Here is a 21061-nt window from a genome sequence, read left to right as displayed (position 1 = left end):
GTACAACTTGTGTTCCTCCAGGCGGATGGATGCTGATCTGTCTGTCCAAAGTATGCAAGCTTACAGGAACAGGGTACTTTGTAAACTCCAGGCAGAGAGAGAGGAGGGAGCTGATTTTTTGTAGAACAGATAAGGGTAGCCAGTTTGCAGTAGGGCTTATATGCTGTGTGTAGGTTATACTTTTTTAGTATCTTGGCTATTTTTTCCAAAGTGCCACGGATGTAGGGTATGGTGATGGCATTTTTAAAATCTTGTTGACGAGAGGGACAGGGAATGGAGGAATTGATTATTTTTTTGATGCTGTGTTCACTGTAGCCATTGGAGAGGAAAGTTCTGTGTATGTGGTTAAGCTCAGTAGTGAGGGCAGTTCCACTGGAACAAAGATTGTGAGCTCTCTTGGTAAGGGTTTTAATGATGCCATATTGTTATGAGGGGTGGTGGTGAGAGAGTTTGTAAATGTATCTGCCTGTGTGTGGGTTTTCTGTATACAGTGAAGGCAAGTGTATCATTAGGCAGGCGCATGACTAAGGTGTCTAGAAAGGGTAAACAATTGTTCTTTTCCTTTTCCATGGTAAACTGGATTCTTGGATGTAGGCTATTGAGATGACCGAGGAAGGAGTCTAACGTGTCTGGGCCACGAGGCCAAATAGAGAACACATCTACATATCTTAGCCAGATAGAAGGTTTGAGTGGGGCTGATTCTATGGCTCGTTTTTTGAAATCTTCCATATAGAAATTGGCAAGGGGGGGGGGGAGGGGGAAACCATGGCAGTTCCCTCTATCTGCTTGTAGATTTTGTTATTCCAAGAGAAATATCCAGAGTTAATGGCGAAGGAAAAGAGATCTAAGATGTCAGAGGGAAAATCGTTTTCTAAGAGATAGTGTCAGTTAAGGGAATATTGGTAAACAAGGAGGAGATATCAAAGCTTACTAATGTCTGTATTATTCAAGGTTAAATTTTCTGTGAGGGCTTTAAAGTGGGTAGTTTTTTATATAGGAAGCTGAATTTCCAGTGAGGGGGGGACAGTTAGCCAACTGTTTAGACAGTCTGTAACAAGGTGCATTGGTGGCATCTACTATAGGCCTGAGTGGGGAATTAGGTTTATGGATTTTTGGTAAACCATATATTTGGGGTATGGGAGCAGAAAGGTTAAAGTTTTTTCATGACGTCAGGGGGCCAGGAGGTTACTTTTTAAGTAAGATTTTTAATTTCTTAACTTGTGTTTTTGGACAGACAGGCAGATCAGCATCCATCTGCCTGGAGGAACACAAGTCGTACATAGTTAAACACAACTATGGCCATTCAGGCTTGGCCAACCATGTTTTGGACACCACCCACAGTATCATGAAGAAAACCACCATGCTCTACCACAGCAAATTCAAGAAAGACTTTTCTTAGAAGCAGCAGCAGCTCTCAGAAACCAACCAAATCTTAACAAATATGGTTGCATTAAGCTTCTGAAGATTTGGGAAACAGTCATCACCAGAGGTCCCACCTTACATTCCAGGCCACCTACTACTGCCCTTAGAGGGTGCTCCACCTAGATAGGACTTTAGTGTCACCCACGTGGTTGGGCTTAGTATTGTAAGTTTTTGTGTGCATGTTACATTAATTGTCTTTGCAATCTCCGTAGATGTCCTAGTGACTAGGACGAAATATAGGAAGTATTAAATTCTATTTTAATTCTTTTTGAGTGTTGTAAAAAATCCATTAAACCTCCAACATAATGTCTTCACAACACTTAAGCCTCTACACAAGAAGCATTGTATGCAATAGTGACTCACTCCCACAATGAGTGACTCCATGGAGGTCAAATGTTAATAATTCAGATCACATCCATGTTAGTTTCCTTTTATGCAATATGCTATGCATTGTCTAGACCTAATATTACCTATCTGCATGGAGGCCTAGCTATTTTAAATAGTTAATACTAAACCTCCATTTTCCTGATGCTATTGGAATTCACTAAGCATTTTTAATCCTTTTAATTGAACTCCCAATATAATTCACTTCTTTTCAGACTTGTTTACTAAGTTTATATCTTAGTATGCTTTTAAACTGCATGTGAACTGAATAGAAAGTTGATCTATAAAGTAGGATCATGTATTGCCATATTAAAATGACCAGATGTCATTATGGGATATTAAGACAACTTGAAGTTTACTACCCAAATAGTCTAGCCTGGTTGTGAAAATACTTAAGGTTGCAGATAATCTTACCCAAGCATGATTTACTTTCTAACCTACAAACTTGATTGTCCTTTTAATTGAATCCTCTTATAAAAAAAATAATGCTCCTTGTTACACAACTTGTTTCAGCCTAACTCCACTTTGTTTTATTTGGCCTTTTCAATTTATACTTCATATAAACTGAATTCAGTTAAAATATTTCTAGGAACCAACAAATTACTCATTTATTTAGTCACTCAAGCTTTTATTATAAACTGATTCAGAAATCAACTTCCAAATACTAATGCTTTAACTTATGGCTAAATGTTAATACAATTTTCACTTAGTCCTGGATAAACTTGGCTATTACATGTTAACTTTATTTCAGGTTGCCAAGCAGCTACTGACCAACTGCTAACAAAACCTGGACAAAAAATGTTCCTGCAATATTCATTATGGCTTGGTGTTAAAAAAGATCTTTCTTATGCAATCTCACTAAGAGTTCCACCCAATCTCTCTTTCTTTGAGATCATGAAAATAGCAGAATGCCATGATTCTAGATATAGGTAAGATGCTTGAAACCTACTTTAACTGTCAGGTGTGAACAACTTGAATTATACCAATTTAAACCTAATACTAAATTGGGTTAGTTTTTCTATCTTTCATAAAAATGTTACTCCAGAGTGATTTTAATAAGCTGATCTTTATAGCTTTCAGTATAAAGAAGGAAAAAATGGAAAATTCATTTATTCCATAATGGATAAAGCAAATGATCCTGAAACAAGGAACTATTGGCTCCTTTATCTTGTAGACAGAACAAATCAGCAGAGAAGAATACATACTGGTAAGTATACTAAAGTTTTTAAAAAAAAAATGCATCCAGCTTAAAACAAATGACAGCTCAAACTGAAGACATTCAGAGCATCTCTAAATGTTATACTTCACTTCATGCCATGTAAGACTTGATTTTCTCTTTATTTGTCTAAAAATTATACAATATTGGAAGCTGCAACAATCCTTCCTCTGAACTCATTCAAATCTGTTAACTTGATAATCAGCTTTCCCAGTTTGATCCAATGTTATGACTTTGGACTTAAGAAAAAACTAATCAGCCTAAATACTTGTCTACAAACATTCATAATAAAAATATAATGCTTAGTGTTACAAAAGTGTCAAGCAGGTGAACACAAATAGCATGATAAAGAGCAGAATGTAAAAAATTAAGTTCGAGACTAGTTTTCATACTTGATTGGGAGGATGAATATCAAGCAAGCATAAATAGCTTTCAGGCATGTACTGAAAGTGGAATGTATCAGGAACAAGTTAAATGGACTGGAAACAAAGGATAAAAAAAACAATCCAATAGGATTAGATTAAGAATTATAGAAAATAGAACCAGTAAGAGAAAGCAGGGATGGGATAGGATGGCAGATAAGTGTGGGAGAAACAAGGAAAGTGTTAGAGGAGAGGGTTGTAGGTAGTAATGTCAATAGTGGTGTTCCCTAGGTATAAAAGCTTAAGAGAAGGATATCTATAATGAATAATATCATAGCCAGAATGAATGTGTCAATGCTTAGAGGGCATGTAAGGACAAAACTATGTATAAGAGTTGGCTTTCCTTTAAATAAAGGATCTAGGTATCTAGAGAGCTTGTTCTCTCAACAAGCAATATCAATGCAGGGGAAACTTAAATATGAAAGATGATAGCAAGAGTGGACTTGTGGGACTTCCTTAGGAAAAGAATGTAATGAATCCAATTGAGTCTGGAAGGGCTAAGCATAGAAACAGACAATCCCTTTTATTCTTTCTGCCAAGAGTATCTAGAATAAAAGGTGAATAGTGGCACTGATAGCACCATTAGCCTGCCCAAAGAATGAGACATAACAGTTTTATACTTACCAGAATTATTACCCAAGACCCCATGGAATCAGATTCATCTAGCTCCTTTTATCATACACAATTCATCATACTATGCATTCTCAGACAAGGCATTTTAATTATTCACAACTGTCTGCATGCAAAAAACCTTCTCACTCTCTTTATAGTTTCCAGGGATTATGAACTCTGGTTCTCCCTTGATCTCCCACTTTTCTATAGAACCTCTAACATTTATCCTATAACAACCCCTTACTTATTTGTAGGTCTCTATATCTCCTCTTCTTCCTACCCATTACTCTAAATTGCATCTTCTCAGTCTTTGCTCATATCTAACATTTCAGAAGTTAGAAACTACTTAGTTGCCTCTGGACCCTATCTACCATCTCCATCCTCCTGAAAATCAGGTGACCAAATCTGGGGCACAGTAGGCCATGTGGCCCTAATCAATTCCTTATATAACTTAGATTGTTCTATTGTATAAGTCAGTGTCCTCCACATCATTCCCAAATAGTCTGTCTTCAATTTTGGCAGTGCACCTTAAATTTCAGACCCTTGTCCACTATCACCACATGATCTTTTCTCCACCTCTGACAATATCCCACTGAGCATAAATTCTACATCCCATCTTTGTTTCCCAAATTTTAAAACCTTAAATTTTGTAACATTGAACTTGCATTCTTATGCCCAATCACTAAATTAATTGAATTCTTAAGGCCACATCTGAGTTCTCATAGAGGTTAGTTAGTAGAGGATTAAGAGTAATAGTAATGCTTTTGAAAGCATATGGTGAAGTAGGTGGTAGGCAAGACAGGATATGCTATGGGTGTTGCTATAAGCCAGGCAGCATAGAGGGTGAAGAGCAGAAATTGAGCTAGCTGAGGAATTAGATAAGTACCAGATCGACATAATATGGGTGACTGAAACAAAAAAGACCAAAACTGGTGATCTTTCTGAGCAATAAATACAAAATGTTATATTCAGGCAATGACAAGGAAAAGGAGTAGCCATAGTATTCAACACAAAATAAGAGGCTAATCTTGACTGGCAGTCAGTCTCAAGTAGAGTAATGTGGGCAAATATGAGAATGGGGAACTGGACAATGAGACTTATTTGTGCCTATTGTCCCACAGAAGGTTCTACTAAGGTAGAAGTGGAGGAATATTTTGAGGCTTTAGAAAAAGCAACTGACACAATGAAAAAGGAAAAGTTGGTCCTTGTTGGGGATGTAAATAGTAGAGTAGGAAATGATTGTGAGACATAAAAAAATATTTTGGGAAAATTTGGAGAAAAGAGCAAAGCTAATAATAATGGCAAATATCTGTTGGATTTCTGCTCAGGACATGGACCTGGTTATTACTAACACCATGTTCCAACATAAAAATGTGCACAAATTCACATGGAGAGAAGAGGCTAGGAATAAGAAAAGTCTCATTGACAATGTTATTGTTGATAGTGATGTTTTCTCCCTGTTGCAGGACACCAGAGTGTACAGAGGATTTGAAATTGGAAGTGATCACTATTTAGTCTTGAGCAGGATAAAATTGAATTTCATAATGAAAAGAATAACATGTAAGAAAGTTTTAAAGCAAATAAAAGTTGAGCAGCTCTCAGATGTGAACTGTAGACTAAAATACAGAAATATTATTGAAAAGAAAATGAAAGTTTGAGAACAGGAATCAAACCTTGGAGATTCAGTGGCAAACTCTGAAGGAAACATTGATTGATTCTGCCAGAGAGGCATGTGGTGAGGTTGTGTGCAAGGATAAAAAAAATCAGAACTCCCTGGTGGACACAGGAAGTTAAAGAGGCAGTGAAGGAAAAGAAAGCATATCAAAAGTTCCTGGCAAATAAGTCAGCTTTGTCTCTTACAGAATAGAGACAAATGTAAGAAAGCTAAACAGTGTGTAAAACTAGCTAAACAAAAGTCATGGGAGGACTTTGGCAAGAATATAGAAAATAAATATCAAGAAGGTAGCAAAATATTCTGGAGATTGTTGAAGAAGCTTAGGAATGGAGGAAAGAGTGCTGTAAAAGGAATTAGAGATGATAAAGGTGAAATGAAAACAGGAGAAAAATATCCTTGAAGTATGGAGTAATTACTTTGAAAAACTGCTAAATGAAACAAGCAGTGATGACAGCACAGTGATAAAAAAAAACACTGACCAGGCATGCAGTCAGGAATACATATCCATACTTGAAGTAGAAAAAGCCATCAAAGGCTTGAAATGTGGAAAGGCATCAGGAGTAGATGATATTCGACCAGAAATGCTGAAGTATGGTGGTATAAAGTCTTACAGTGGCTGCACTGCATAGTTCAGAAAGCCTGGACAGAGGGACGAATTCCCGATGATTGGAGTAGAGCTCTCATAGTACCCATATATAAAAAGGGAAATAAAACTGAATGTGAGAATTACAGAGGTATTTCCCTACTGAGTGTTCCTGGCAAGATCTATGCAAGTATACTTGAGAAACGGTTGAGAAGAATTGTGGAAGAAAAGCTTGGTGAAGAACAAGCTGGATTCAGGCCAAATAGAGGCTGTCAGGATCAGATCTTCACTTTACGACATAGTCAAGAAAGCATGGGAATATAACAAAGATCTGTATTTAAGTTTTGTCGATTTGGAAAAGGCATATGACAAAGTGCCAAGAGAGAAGCTATTCAATATGCTGCAGTTATATGGTGTCAATGGGCATTATATCAAGCAATACTTAGTCTTTATTTGAGTTGAGTCAGCAGTTAGAATTGAAGGAAGTGCAGGAAGATGGTTTAATGTTAAATCTGGTGTGAGACAAGGATGTACATTATCCCCTCTGTTATTCATTATCTATATGGATCACATTATGAAGGAATGTGGTATTAAACCTGATATCAAAATTGGAGATGTTAATGTCAGCTCTTTGCTTTATGCGGATGATGTTATACTTCTAAATAAATCCGCTACAAGTCTGCAAGATTCTCCGACTAAATTGAATAGCTGTTGTAATAGATATGGTATGAAGGTCAGCAATAAAAAGACAAAGACAATGAAAATAGGCAGAATCATTGAAAATGTCAACTGTGTGAATGGAGAACCTGTGGAACAAGTAAAACATTTCAGCTACTTAGGCACAATTTTTACTGAAGATGGTAAACTAAATATAGAAATAGACAACAGAATCAGCAAAGCTGGTATTGTGGGAAGTCAATTGAATAAATTCATATGGAATAAGAAAGAAATTAGTCGGAACACTAAATTAGCTGTATACAAGACTGTGCTCAAACAAATTTTAACTTATGGATCTGAGAGCTGGGTCAGAAGTAAAACACTTGACCAAAGACTAGAGACTGCAGATATGAGAGTCCTGAGAAAGATTAGAGGTGTGAACAGATGGCATCAATGGCAATATCATATTAAAAATGAGGATATTAGGAAAGAACTTGACATTGTCAGCATCCAGGAATGCATTAGCAGAGCTAATCTCAGATGGTATGGTCACTTAAATAGAATGGGAGAGGAAAGGTTAGTAAAACAAGTGTTCTCTGCCAGGTTGGCAGGAAAACGACCCAGAGGAAGACCAAGATATAGGTGGATTGATACGGTACAAAGTGCCTTAGACGATAGAAATATAAGATCTGATAATGTTGGAGTCTTGACAAGTAACAGACTGATTTGGAGGAAAATTGTAGATAGGAAGTTAGTAATGATGTAATTTTTTCATGTAGTACTGTCATATCCTGTACACCCCTTGAGGGTGCATGGCAGGAATTTGATGAACTAGTAATTGTTCTTTTCTCATTCTACCAGTATTTGAATGATCCTTATCTTGTTCATCACTACTATTCTCCTTCAATGGATTACTCCTTAAAATATCGTTTGATCTACTTTATATACAGCAAAATAGACTTGTTAATACATTAGTTGCTTGTCTTCTCCTCCAGAATTGATTTCCTATATACTAGTATATCACTGTTTGTCACACCTTAGCTTCATGCATCTCCATTTGCTCTAGTTAACATAGAACTTATCTTATTTTGAATAGCTTTGTAAAGTCCAGTATTGTGTAGGAATTTCTTTTTCTGCTTGATATGTGACTCAGTACCTACTATTCTATAAACCATGTTTCCATGAAGTATTTCTATTCAGGATAGAAATCATTCAGGAGTTCTATCCTGAATGATTCTGCATTTTATCAACTTAGTACCTTAACCATTTCTAAAATTGATAGCCTAATTTTCTACAAGTTTTTCCCAGAGCTATTGCCCTCCTTTCACTTCTTTAGCAGCTTAAAAGCCTAATCTGCTTCTGCCTTTCTTGCTATATCTTTATCTACCCTTGTTTGACTTATCACCTTTCTCCTTATACCCTCAGCATTTTCTATAATTGCCACTTCATCCTACTCATCCAACTTCTGATATCCTAACAGGTATATTCTTCTCACATCTTGACTTTTCCCATGCACTAACATTCTCTTCTCCAGATTTTATCCTTGCTCCAAATTGCTATCATCACTCGTTTTAATTCTGCATACCTTAATTTAAAGATCTAGGTTGATCTCATGTCAAGACTGCATCCCACTCATGGTAATAACATTGCTTCTATTGCCAAGCTTAATTTAGAATTTTCTAATTCTTAGCTGCTGTATATTTGATTTTTCTTTTAACTCTTCCTTCTAATCCTTATAGAAATAGTATCCTTTATACTGCTGTCTCTGAACTCTTTGGCTTCAGTTTTATTATTAAAGAAAATGATAAGTATTTGCTAATACTTATTGCTTTGTCACTTAACAATAATGCTTTCAGCTAAGTTGAACTAACAAATGCCAAAACTCTTTATTTTGAATGTTTCTGGCATTAGTACAAACCAAAGGGCTTAAAATCCCTTTTAAGCCTACATCCTTTACTTTAATGCCTATATTGAACATGCCAACATTTTCTTTCTCTAGAAACTGCACTTCAAGATATCTAGCTACAAATACAAAATGCAAACAATCTTTTGATCCAAACTTCTCTATCATCCTCTGAACTTGTAATCATAATCCTTATTACCTCTGCTATGGTAGAAATCTTAGTTTGTGCAAATTTCTTACATACCATATTGGTAGTAGAGGTTCTGTTAGTAATGGAAACAGTTGTATAGGTGTCCTCCTGCAATGAGTCTTCACTCCTTGGAGGCATCACAAATATTACTACTGTCAGATCATTTATACTTGCAAAAAAATTATTTTCCTCTTTGCATTTGAATGTCTTTTTTGCATTAAACTTCCAAGAAATGATTCTTGTTTAATCATTTAAATGTCCTAAGAACTTGCTCATAGCAATCTGTTAAACCTTTCCCATGATACATATCCAAGTGTTATTTGCATTATAGGATACTAAGGTAATTGTGAAGTTGGCCTTATATAAATGCCTAGTTGGGAAGATGTCATGTGCAAGCTTTTTTACAAATTAAACTTGCCAAGAAATTTCTTTCAACCTTTGAAATAGTAACAATTTTGTTACTGACTCCTTACTCTTGTTCTGCTTTCTCTTCCATTACTTCAGGTCTTCTACCATAACCTGGTAAGTGCTATCTGCCTATACTCTTTTCAAGATTATTACATTCCCTTCAATGCTGGTGAACAGATTAAAGCACTATCCAGTTATGGTCTGATCAGGGCTTTATATGAAAAATTGTCAGCCTTGTTGGTCAATACTCAATTATAGCAAACCTGGGTTGTTTTGATCAGAATCTCAAGTTCAGAGGACATACTATAATCCCCAGTCACCCAAAAACCTTATGCTACCTCCACTTCCAATAACTTCAAGTGTTCATGTTTCCTTCTATGGATCCTAGATCTTGAAAGCATCAGCTTTAGCTGTATTAAACTGAGCTGCATGTATGCCCATCTTTCCAGATCCTCAAAGCAACAGGACTTTAGAAGCCCTGTTGCTTCTTCAGCACCATAATCCTTTCATCTGCAAACAATTCCTATAATCCAGTGACACTGATAAAATAAACAGTAATGGTCCTGGTACTAAACCCAATGAAACCATTCATAGCCTTACTTCCTCAAATAGCTCCATATCTAGCTCACAGCAAGTTTCCAATCCAATCAAGTGACTTTGCCAAGAACAGTATGCCATGTCCTTTAGTAAAGGTACACATTACTAAAAGATCTTCCTTCTTGGTTTTATCTCTAGTTTCTTAAAAAAAAAAAAAACTGGTCTATTTTATTTGTCTATTTTACTACTGCCTTTACCTGATTGGTAGAATAGAACCATTACTAGATGGTTCTCATGTGTAGTCTCTACCTTATCTTCTAGTGCTTTCTATTCTAATATTTATGCATTTTTAACAATTCAGCTCTAGGAATAAAATCCTCCCTTTCTTAATGAAATTATTATTATTATTATTATTATTATTATTATTATTATTAAACAAGACCTCATGGAGTCAAAGACTCATCTAGGAGGTCCTTTTATCTCACACATCTCATCATACCAGGTCTTAAACACATTCAAACTCCTTGCAGACACCACACTCTCAGGCAAGGCATTCCAATCATTCACAACTCTGAACGAAAAAAACCTGCCTCTCACTCCCCTACTCACACCCTCTTTATACAGTTTCCAGGGATGACCTCTGGTTCTCCCCTGATCTCCCACTATTCGCTGTAGAACTTCTCCACCATTGATCCTATAGCAACCCCTTACCAACTTGTAGGTCTCTATCATATCTCCCCTCTTCCTTCTCTCCACTAGTCTCTGCAAATTACATCTTTTCAATCTTTCCTCATACTCCACATTCCAAAGGTCAGAAACTACCTTAGTCAGTCGCCTTTGGACCCTTTCCAACATCTCTTCATCCTTCTGAAAACCAGGTGACCAAATCTGGGCACAATAGTCCATGTGTGGCCTAATCAAAGCCTTATACAATGGAACAAGAATCTCCCTACTTCTACACGTCAGTGTCCTCCTCATCATTCCCAGAAGTCTTTGTGTTGTCTTCACAATTTTGGCGATGTGACCCCTAAATTTTAGATCCTTATCCACTATCACTCCCAGATCTCTTATTTCCTCTACTTCCAACAATATATTCTTACCAAGCATAAATTCTGCATCCCATCTTTGTTTTCCAAATTTTAAAACCTTACATTTTGCAACATTGAACTCACATCCCCATTTGCTTGCCCAATCACTCAATTTATTCAAGTCTTCTTGCAAGGCCACAACATCTTCACTACTCTTTATGGTTCGTCCCAACTTTGCATCATCTGCAAACAACTGAATATCTCCATCCAAATCTTCGCCAATATCATTAATATACAAGTTAAATAGTAATGGCCCTAAAACAGATCCCTGAGGCACTCCACTAGTGACTTTCCTTTTCCTGGATATTGCACCCCCATACACAACTTGATACCTATCAGATAGCCAGTCTCCAATCCAATGCACTAATCTAATATCCAACCCCATCTGCTCTAGTTTGACTGTCAACTTATCATGAGGCACTCTATCAAAAGCTTTTGTGAAATCCAAGTATATTACTATGTATCCTTCTCCTCTGTCCAAGGAAGCAGTCACTTTATTGTAATAAGTAGATTACTAAAACACGACCTCCCTTTAGCAAATCCATGCTGTCCATCAAAGATTATACCATTGTTGTCAACCCAACTCTGGATTCTAGTTCTCACAAGCTTCTCCAACAACTTAACCACAACACCCGACACACAGATAGGCCTATAGTTTGATGCTTGAGTTCGATCACCTCCTTTATGAAGTGGCACAATCTTGCCCTCCTTCCACTCTTTAGGGACTTGACCAAGTGCAAGACTTGTATTAAAAAAATATGTCAAGGCAGGTGTCAACTCTCTGGCACATTCCTTCAGAATACACGGTGATATATTATCAAGTCCCACAGCCTTATTTACATCTAGTTTACTCAACTCCCCAAACACCTCTTGCTCACTTACAGTCAGTCTCTCCTCCCCATCATCAACTGCTCTTAATCTCTCCATGAAGTCACATTCACAAGATTGAAAGATCTTTATGAACTGCTCATTAAGTATCTCCACCACACATTCTGCAACAGCTGTCTTTATACCATTTCCTCCAATCAATGTCAACCTTCCATAATCATTCTGTCTTTTGCTGGCTACATATCGAAAGAACTCCCTAGGATTCTTTTTAGCTTCATTAGCTAACTGCTGTTCATACCTCTCTTTAGCTACTCTCACCAACCAAGTCACTCTCCTTGCCTGGTCTTTGTAGAACTCTTGAAATTGGTTACTTCCACTTCTCTTATGCTGCCTCCACAATGCCCTTTTTCTCTGTATTGCATGCTTAATCTCTTTATTCATCCATCTCACACCTAACTTATTTAACCTTCTCACCCATGGTATACATTTAGACATTGCATCCACTAAATATTTTTTGAAAATCCCCCAAGCTGCATTGACCTCTTTTCCAGCTAACTCCTCATTCCATGCTACACCTGCAAGCTGTCTCCTGAGCTCTTCATAATCACCCCCTTGTAGTTCCACATATACCCTTTTTTCACAGGGGTCCTTGCACTGCTAGCAACCACCCAAGTAATCACCTCATGGTCACTTTCACCAATTGGTGGATGATTTGATACCTCATTGATATTTACATCCTCTGATGAGATGACCAAATCCAAGACCCTTAATCCTCTTGTGCCCTCTGTTACATACTGTCTGAGGTAGTTATCCCTCAAAAACTCAAGAAACTCATTTTCTTTACTTCCAGTTGCCATCTCTTCATTCCAGTCTATATTGCCATAATTAAAATCACCCATAATGATCACCCTTTTCTTATTTGCTTGGCTTATTTGACTATACATTTCACTATCACCACCATCCACATTACCATAATAATAATAATATTCCCATGCATTCCAATTCCCATTCAAATACATACCACCTATAGACTATTCAATATCTAAAACTTTCTCCTCCTACTGGCCACAGAAATTCCTTATTTTCTGATTGCAGTTTTCTAGTATTTTATTCCATTTCTCTATACTAGTTACTTTCTTAGCTAGTTGGATATTTATCCAACTGCTCTCCACCCACTCTTGCAAAACTTTTTGCAATTATCTGATCATTAATCTACTTAAGTCTAGTATTTTTTCCTTATGCATTGCAACTTCCTTTTACCTTGCAGTGTTGAGGGTTTTCTATTCAATCAACTGCATCTGTACACAAGGATAAAGTAGTTAGTCCTGTTGTAGAAGTTTCATTCTCAAAGCCAGTTTGCTTCCTTGTAGGATGAAAAACTCCAAATAAACTGGGGAGAAAAACCTGCAGTCCATGCCCAAGACAGGCTAACTTGGCTATGTCTGAGAGATCCTAAGCTCCTCACATCAGTGACAGGAATCAAACCAGGACACCTTTCCTAGGCATGTGGTTGCAAACAGCCACTCAGCTAACTGTGGGCTGCCATTGCAACTAATTTCTTAACTAGCTTCTATGCATTGATCTTACCTTTTTAGCTTATCTATTAAACTGTCTTCAGCCAATTTAAGATTGGTCACTTGCCTAGTGCCAGAAATTCCATGTCTTGACCTAAAGACATTTAGGCCTATATATACATTGTCACTCATCTAAGACAAGGATGAGTGCAGTTACTAGCAAGATGCTCTGATGCTATTACCAGACCTATCCCTCAATTCCAAAAATTGTCCTCTGCTAAAGTTAAAATCTTTCATATGTTGCTTGCAAAGCTTATCTGCCTAAACATTTCTTATTCATGCTGTTTGTCCTAATAGCATCTCACTAAATATCCTTTTGGTTTAAAACCATTAATGCCACTTCAAAATTCTCCTGAAAATTATCACTTATGCAATGCTTTGCAACCCTGTTTGCCCTGCTGAAATATTCTATACCTTGATTCAGTCCAAATTTAGTTACCAAACTATCAATATCAAACATTTAAAGCATCTTGCTTCTCCTTTACATAAGAAATGGTTGAGACAGATCAGGATCAGATTTTCACTTTGACAGTTGAGAAATCATAAATATAATAGAGCTGTAGAAAGTTTAACTTTGGTATAATATGTTAACAATACCAAGCTATTTTAAACCTGGTTTTTACTCCATTTCCCAAGTAAGCAGACAAATAAGTAGTTTGTGCATGCACATAATGCAATGTGACCTATAAAGTAAAAGTTGAGGCAACTCATGGTAAAGTTGGAATAAGCTCTGCTCACTATTCTTAATATTTACCCTTAATGCAAGCCCATCTTGAGGAGATTTATGCTATGCATTAAAGGCTTTCTACATCTCTCTCATCCTGAAATTTTTATTTAATAAGGTCAAAGCACCTTTGGTAACTTATTTTGATAAAATACTTAAGCTCTATATTATTTAATCTTGGTATTTCTAAGCCAGTCTCCCACTGATACCTCAAAGGTCAAAACTGGTCTGGGTAGTGGCCCCTTGCCTTTAATGCATAGCATCACCCATCTCAAGGAGATGCCCTTTGCATTAAGGGTAAATATTAAGAATAGTGATCAGAGCTTATTCTGACTACCAGAGTTGCCTCGACCTGTACTACTTTACAGGTAACTTTGACTTGCATTATTATTATTATTATTCAGGCCTCCAAGGAGTCAAAAGACTCATCGAGGGAGGTCCTTTCTAAGACATAGTCTGTCAAGACTCATCGAGGGGAAGTCCCCCCCCTGAGAAACAAAGTTTATCATACCACTCCTTAAACCCACTGACCGTTCTCGCTCCCACCACTCCATCAGGCAATGCATTCCACAGCTCAACCACCCTCCACACAAAGAAACCACTCCTTACCCTCTTGCTCACAGTTTCCTTTCGTAACTTCCAGGGATGGCCTCTTGTCATCACTCCTTCCCGCTGATCAACCAAGCGAAAGAACTCCCCAGTGTCAACCCTGTAACCACCTCTCAACAGTTTAAAAGTCTCAATCATATCACCTCTCCTTCTTCTATCCACCAAACTCTGCAGTCCACATTCTCTCAGCCGATCCTCATAACTATCCTTGTACAGTCCTGAAACCATCTTTGTCATCCGTCTTTGTATCCTTTCCACGGTTAATTTATCCCCTTCAAATCCTGGGGACCAAATCTAAGAACAATAGTCCAAGTGTGGTCTGATCAGAGACTTATACAACAGAATGATAACCCTCTTATCTCTGCAGGTCAGTGTCCTTCTCATAATAGCAGCAATCCTCTGTGTTACCTTCACCACCTTTGCAATATGTCCTCTAAACTTCAGTTTTCTATCAATCATCAACCCCAGATCTCTTGTCTCCCCTACTTCCTCCAGTATAACTCCTCCCATAGAGTATGCAGCATCCCATCAATGTTTCCCAAACCTCAAGACCTTACATTTTGCTGCATTAAACTGACACCCATTCATTTGCCCATCTATCTAGCTTATTTAAATCCTCTTGCAGGGCTACCACATCTGCACTATTACTAATAATCCTTCCAAGCTTCGCATCATCTGCAAACAACTGAATATCCCCCTGCAATCCACTGGCTATGTCATTGATATAAAGGTTAAACAATATAGGTCCTAGTACTGAGCCCTGTGGGACCCCACTTGTAACCCTCTGCCTCCTGGAAACTGCTCCACCATACACAACTCTCTGAAACCTATCAGACAGCCAATCCTGAATCCAGTTGACCAATCTGACATCCAGACCCATGTGCTGCAACTTAAATATCAGCTTATCATGTGGCACCCTGTCAAATGCCTTCGCCAAGTCTAAGAAAATTGCAGTATATGCCTTTCCCTCATCTAATGCTCTTGTAACTTTATTATAAAAGGCTAGCATATTGCTAAAACAAGAGCATCCTTTCACAAATCCATGTTGATTCTCACAGATAACATTACCCTCATCTGCCCAATGCTGTACATGGTCCCTCACTACTTTCTCCAAGATCTTAACTACTGATGACACACAGACTGGCCTATAATTAGACACTTCCAGTCTGTTACCACCCTTATGCAATGGCACTATCTTACCTTCCTTCCATTCCCTGGGCACCTTTGCCAAAGCCAGACTTTCATTGAAAAGCCACGTTAAAGGTATTGTCAATTCCCTAGCACATTCTCTCAAAACTCGTGGCGAAATACCATCCAGTCCCACAGCTTTACTGACATCCAGAGTACTCAGTATCTGAAACACACTCTCCTCCTGTACCTCCAGACCTCGTACCAGTCCTATCCCTCTAGCATTAAAACTGACTCCTCTAGGATGAAATACTCCAATAAAGTGTTCATTGAACAATTCCACTAGGTCCTCTGCATCAGTCACTCTATTCCCATTTTTATCCCACAATATCATTCTTCCACAGTCATTTCTCCTCCTACTGGCCACATAGCTAAAAAAATTCCCTAGGATTTTCTTTGGATCTTAGGGCCAATCTCCTCTCATATTCCAGTTTCGCTTTCCTTACCACAAGAGTCACTCTTCTGGCCTGTGTCTTATATTCCTCATGCATCTCTTCACCTGTCTCCTTATATCTCTTCCATAGCCTCTTTTTCGCATGCAATTCCTGTTTAATATTGTTTGTCATCCACTTTACTCCAAATTGCTCCCTCTTCTTCGCTCGTGGTATACAACTTACCATTGCTGATAACAAATATTCTTTCACAATTTCCCACGCACTGGTGATATCCCGGCCTTCCAATTCCTCCCTCCATGAAACTTCCCGAAGTTGACGTCTAAGACTATTATAATCACCTGCCTTATAATTCCACATAAGTTCCCGTCTCTTTGATACTCCTGCATGTCTATTCATTTTCCAAGTCAAAACCATATGGTCACTCTCTCCAACTGGTGGGAGAGACGTCAACTCAGTTATTATCAACTCTTCTGATGCTATAACCAAATCCAAAATTTTTGAACCTCTTGTTCCCTCTGTTACATGTTGCCTAAGACATTTGTCCCTCAAGAATTCTAGAAATTGTGCAGGTGCAAACTTGACTTATTTGTCTGTTTGCTTAATTGGAAAAGGGAGTAAAAAACCAAGTTTAAAATAGCTTGCTATTAACAAAAATCTGTATTTAAGTTTTGTAGATCTGTAAAAGGCATATGACATGGTGCCAAGAGATTCTATTCAAAATGCTGTTATAGGGTGTCAGTGGGAATTATATCAAGCAATACTTAATCTTTGAGTTCTAAGTCAGCAGTTAAAATTGAAAGAAGTACATGAAGATGGTTTAATGTTAAATCTGGTGTAGTAAACAGCTGTACATTATCTCCTGTTATTCTTTTATGGATTTCATTATAAAGGAAAGTGGTATTAAACCTGATATCAAATTTGCTGTTGATGTGAGCCTCTTTGCTTTATGCAGATGTTATACTTCTAAATAAATCTGCTACAAGAATCCTCAACTAGATTGAATAACTGATGGTATGAAGATCAGCAACAAGACAAAGACAATAAAAAAAAATAGGCAGAAGCATTGAAAATATCAACTCCACTATAAATGGAGAACCTATAGAACAAGTGAAATATTTTGGCTACTTATGCATGATTTTTAGTGAAGATGGTAAGTTAAATATAGAAATAATCAACCAAACTGGTATGGTAGGAAGTTAACTAAATAAATTTATATGGAATAAGAGAAATGAGTCAACACTAAATTAGCTGTATACAAGATGGTGTTCAAACCAATTCCAACTTATGGATCTGAGAGCTGGGTTAGAAGTAAAACACTTCTCCAAAGACTAACCTTCAGATATGAGTCCTGAGAAAGATTAGGGGAATGAACAGATGGCATCATTGCTACCATCTTAAATGAGGATATTAGGAAAACTTGATATTGTTAGCATCCAGAAATGTGTTAACAGAACTAATCTCAGGTGGTATGGTCACTTAAATAGAATGGGAGAGGAAAGATTAGCAAAACAAATGTTCTCAGCCAGGCAGGCAGGAAAAAGACTGAGGGAGACCAAAATATAGATGGGGTGATAGTAAAAAGTACCTTTTTAGATAGAAATATAGGATCTGATAATGTTGGAGTCTTAACAGATTGATTTGGAGGAAAATTGTAGATAGGAAGTAGTAATGATCTTAATTTTTCATTTAGTGTTATCATATCCTATATACCCTTATAGGATATGTTAGGAATTTGTTTGCTCATTATTAAATCTATCAACCTTCCTATTATGATATACATTTCTAGTCTTGATAAGCCTGATTTCTGACAACTTGCTTATACTCCATATTTTCATAAATATCCTTGGCTGTTGATGATAGTGGATAAGATAATCTCTTCAACCTCATGGCTAATCAGTAACCTGATTTTAGAACCTTGTTTAGACATTCATTCAAATTGAATTGTAAACAATAAATCAAATTTTAAAGATTTTAAATTAAACCTTCCAACATGACCACTCAATCAACCAGACTGAGTCTGGTTGGGCAAATGGTTAGTATATTTGCTCTGCAGCCAAAAAGGCTAAGGGTTAGAAACCTGCCATGAGCATGGATGTTAATATTTTTAGTGAAAATACTAATGATGGTGTAGATGAAGGTAGTTCTGGTTGGATTGGTGTAGGTGAGTTTGAGTAGGTGCCCTCCCTCAATGAGTCATTGGTCTCCCTGGCAGTATTATATAATACTAAAAAGGTACCTAAGGTAAATAAGGCCCATTTAAAAAAAATCACATTTACAGTAAGTTGGCCAGTTTGGTTTCTTGTGCACACAGGACTCAATACAATGGCAAATCAGTGGTGTCATATTGTCTACAAACTTTATTGTGTCAGTTTGACCTAGACCTTTGTGGGAGGTGGTTGGTCTTCCTGTTTAATATTGCAGTGCAATAGTTTACAAGTTTTAATTAAAAATTGTTCTTTTCACATTTTTATATTTAAATTATTCTTTCAACATTCAGTTTTATGATAAATGTTTAAGTGATTTCATATTTTACATGAAAATAGATGTGAACTAATCTAGTTCGCAGCAGTTAATAAGGCCCAGTAAATTTATTGATGGGACTTAAACTGCTATAATTTAAGATTTTATTTTTTGGTGATTGCTTGTAATAGTTTATTGCTAAAGGCCTCTGAAAATGTCAGAAGTTAAGAAGAAATCGTCTTTGGACTGATGAAAGACGAAGCAGCTATGAAAGCTGTGCAAAGAGGACAACTATCACAACGTGGCAGCATCAGAATGCTATAGAGTACCTAGATGAACATTGAGGAACCATTTAAAGACAAGATAACAAAGATTAGGAAGAAATTCTCTTCTACCAAGAGAAGAACTTAGTAGAAAGAATAGTCAAGTTTGCTTCAATTGGTATCCCTTTAACTCCAAAAGCTATATGTAAGCAAATTTTGTTTTTGCAAACAAAATAGTGGCCTTGCAGGAAAAGATTGGTTGAAGTTATTTTTACACTTAGAAATTGTTGGGTTTCTCTTTAAAGCTCAATTTTTGAATCTTTCTCAAGCTATAAGAACATGTCTTAATCCTCAATCTTGTGATTCAGAACTCAGATTCCATTTGCAAATCTAAACTCTTTTGAAGTCACTTTCAGAAGTTAATGCCAACTTTTGAAAGTGACCAAAGATCTTTTCAAAAGAGGATAATAAAAGAAGGCTGCCACTAAAAAAAACAGGAAGAACCAAAAAAAATAAAGGAACAAACCATGTCAAAAGAGGGGTAGTATTGCCATGGATGCAGAGAAGAAAAGGTTGCTGATATGAGGCAATGCACATGGTTCTTAAATGGTACCATGAGGAGTGTTGGTCTCACCAAAGAATGCAGCATATTTGTATGCCCTTATAACTGTTCCTAAGCTAATAATTATGATAAAATGAATCATTAAACTGTATTTTTAAATATTCAGTTTTGTTCAAGGGCTTTAAACTATTATGGTTTAATGAGGCCCACAAGTCTTTTTTAAAGACTTGGTTAAAATATAAATTACTGCAAGAATTGTTTTTTAATTAGTGATAATACAAACTTTAATATGAACACTTTCAATTAATCTAAACAATTGTCTAATTTATTCAAATTTTAAATAAGGTAGGCATTATTTGCCTTAGATACTTGATTAGTAATCTAATTTTTATAGATTTAAAGTTTATAATGAAGAGTAATGCTTCAGAGTGTCTAAATTGTCCAATAGATAATCTTCTGCAGTCTGATCTAATCCTAACTTAAAAGTAGCCTGGTAGAGACTTAAGATTCTTGATTAAACCACTTCTCTACCAAAGATTTAATTCAGCTTAAATGAATTCCATAATACCAAGGAATGAAGTTGGCAGAATTGAATTTGAGATCATACTACTTGGAATTTCTTTAACTCCATTGCTAGTTTGAATAGCATGTCACACTGACAACTAAGATGTAGTCTTTATCTTAGCTTTCTTCTAAAATAAAACTCATCAGTACTTGCAAATGATCCAGTAACTATAAAAATTGCATTAGAGTTAAGATTTAAAACTTAAGTTCATTTAGTTAAATTTGTTTTGATATGAAGTTCAGTCATTTATCTTATTTCTTTTTTCCAGATGTTAAAGACCTGTTTCCACAAAATAATGCTCACTTAATCTTCTGGTACAAGTCTATTTAAATGTTCTATATGAAGTTTTTAATACTTAGTTAATGTATATTAACTTTCACATCCTGTACTAAATTTTACCTTATAACTTTAAATTAAACATTTTTAATCTTCTGATGTTGGTTGTTTTTAAACTTCAAAAATATTGATCTAGATAAAAATCTAGATTTTAATGTCCACAATACCAAAGGGCTTTCTTCCTCCAATTGTACAGATCTTGCAGGCAGAGATGGAGAAACATTTGCTTATTACCAACAAACAACTTCATACAACTTAAACTTATTTTTCACTTGGTTAGACTATAATTTTAGTTTAATCCTTTATCCAAGTATGAGCAAACAAAGCTTGCACCTGAAAATCTTCAGGACTGAGGTGAGGTAGTACAACTCTAAGCAAAGGTGGACCAAGCTGACATCCCTCCTATCTCAGTATCCTCCATAATGCAATACATCTCCTTGCAGATATGTATGTTATGCAT

General features: G+C 36.6%; 1 protein-coding gene across 1 annotated transcript in view; it reads left to right on the top strand.

Annotated features, from left to right (window-relative positions):
* LOC150107661 (uncharacterized protein CG3556-like) overlaps positions 1 to 20658 on the top strand; it is a 101244-nt gene extending 80586 nt beyond the window's left edge. Inside the window, exons 6-8 of the mRNA XM_090391446.1 lie at positions 2558 to 2735; positions 2880 to 3013; positions 20534 to 20658. Coding sequence (XP_090247572.1) covers positions 2558 to 2735; positions 2880 to 3013; positions 20534 to 20595 — 374 coding nt within the window. The 3' untranslated portion in view covers positions 20596 to 20658. The remainder of the gene's footprint in view (positions 1 to 2557; positions 2736 to 2879; positions 3014 to 20533) is intronic.
* Positions 20659 to 21061: the final 403 nt, after the last annotated feature.

Source organism: Typopeltis vanoorti, chromosome 4 (genome assembly GCF_054136105.1).
Source record: "Typopeltis vanoorti isolate ZY-2024b chromosome 4, IOZ_Tvanoo_1.0, whole genome shotgun sequence".
NCBI classification, from domain to species: Eukaryota; Metazoa; Arthropoda; class Arachnida; order Uropygi; family Thelyphonidae; genus Typopeltis; species Typopeltis vanoorti.
The sequence above is the reverse complement of the archived record's forward strand: the minus strand, read 5'-3'. Positions and strand labels throughout refer to the sequence as shown.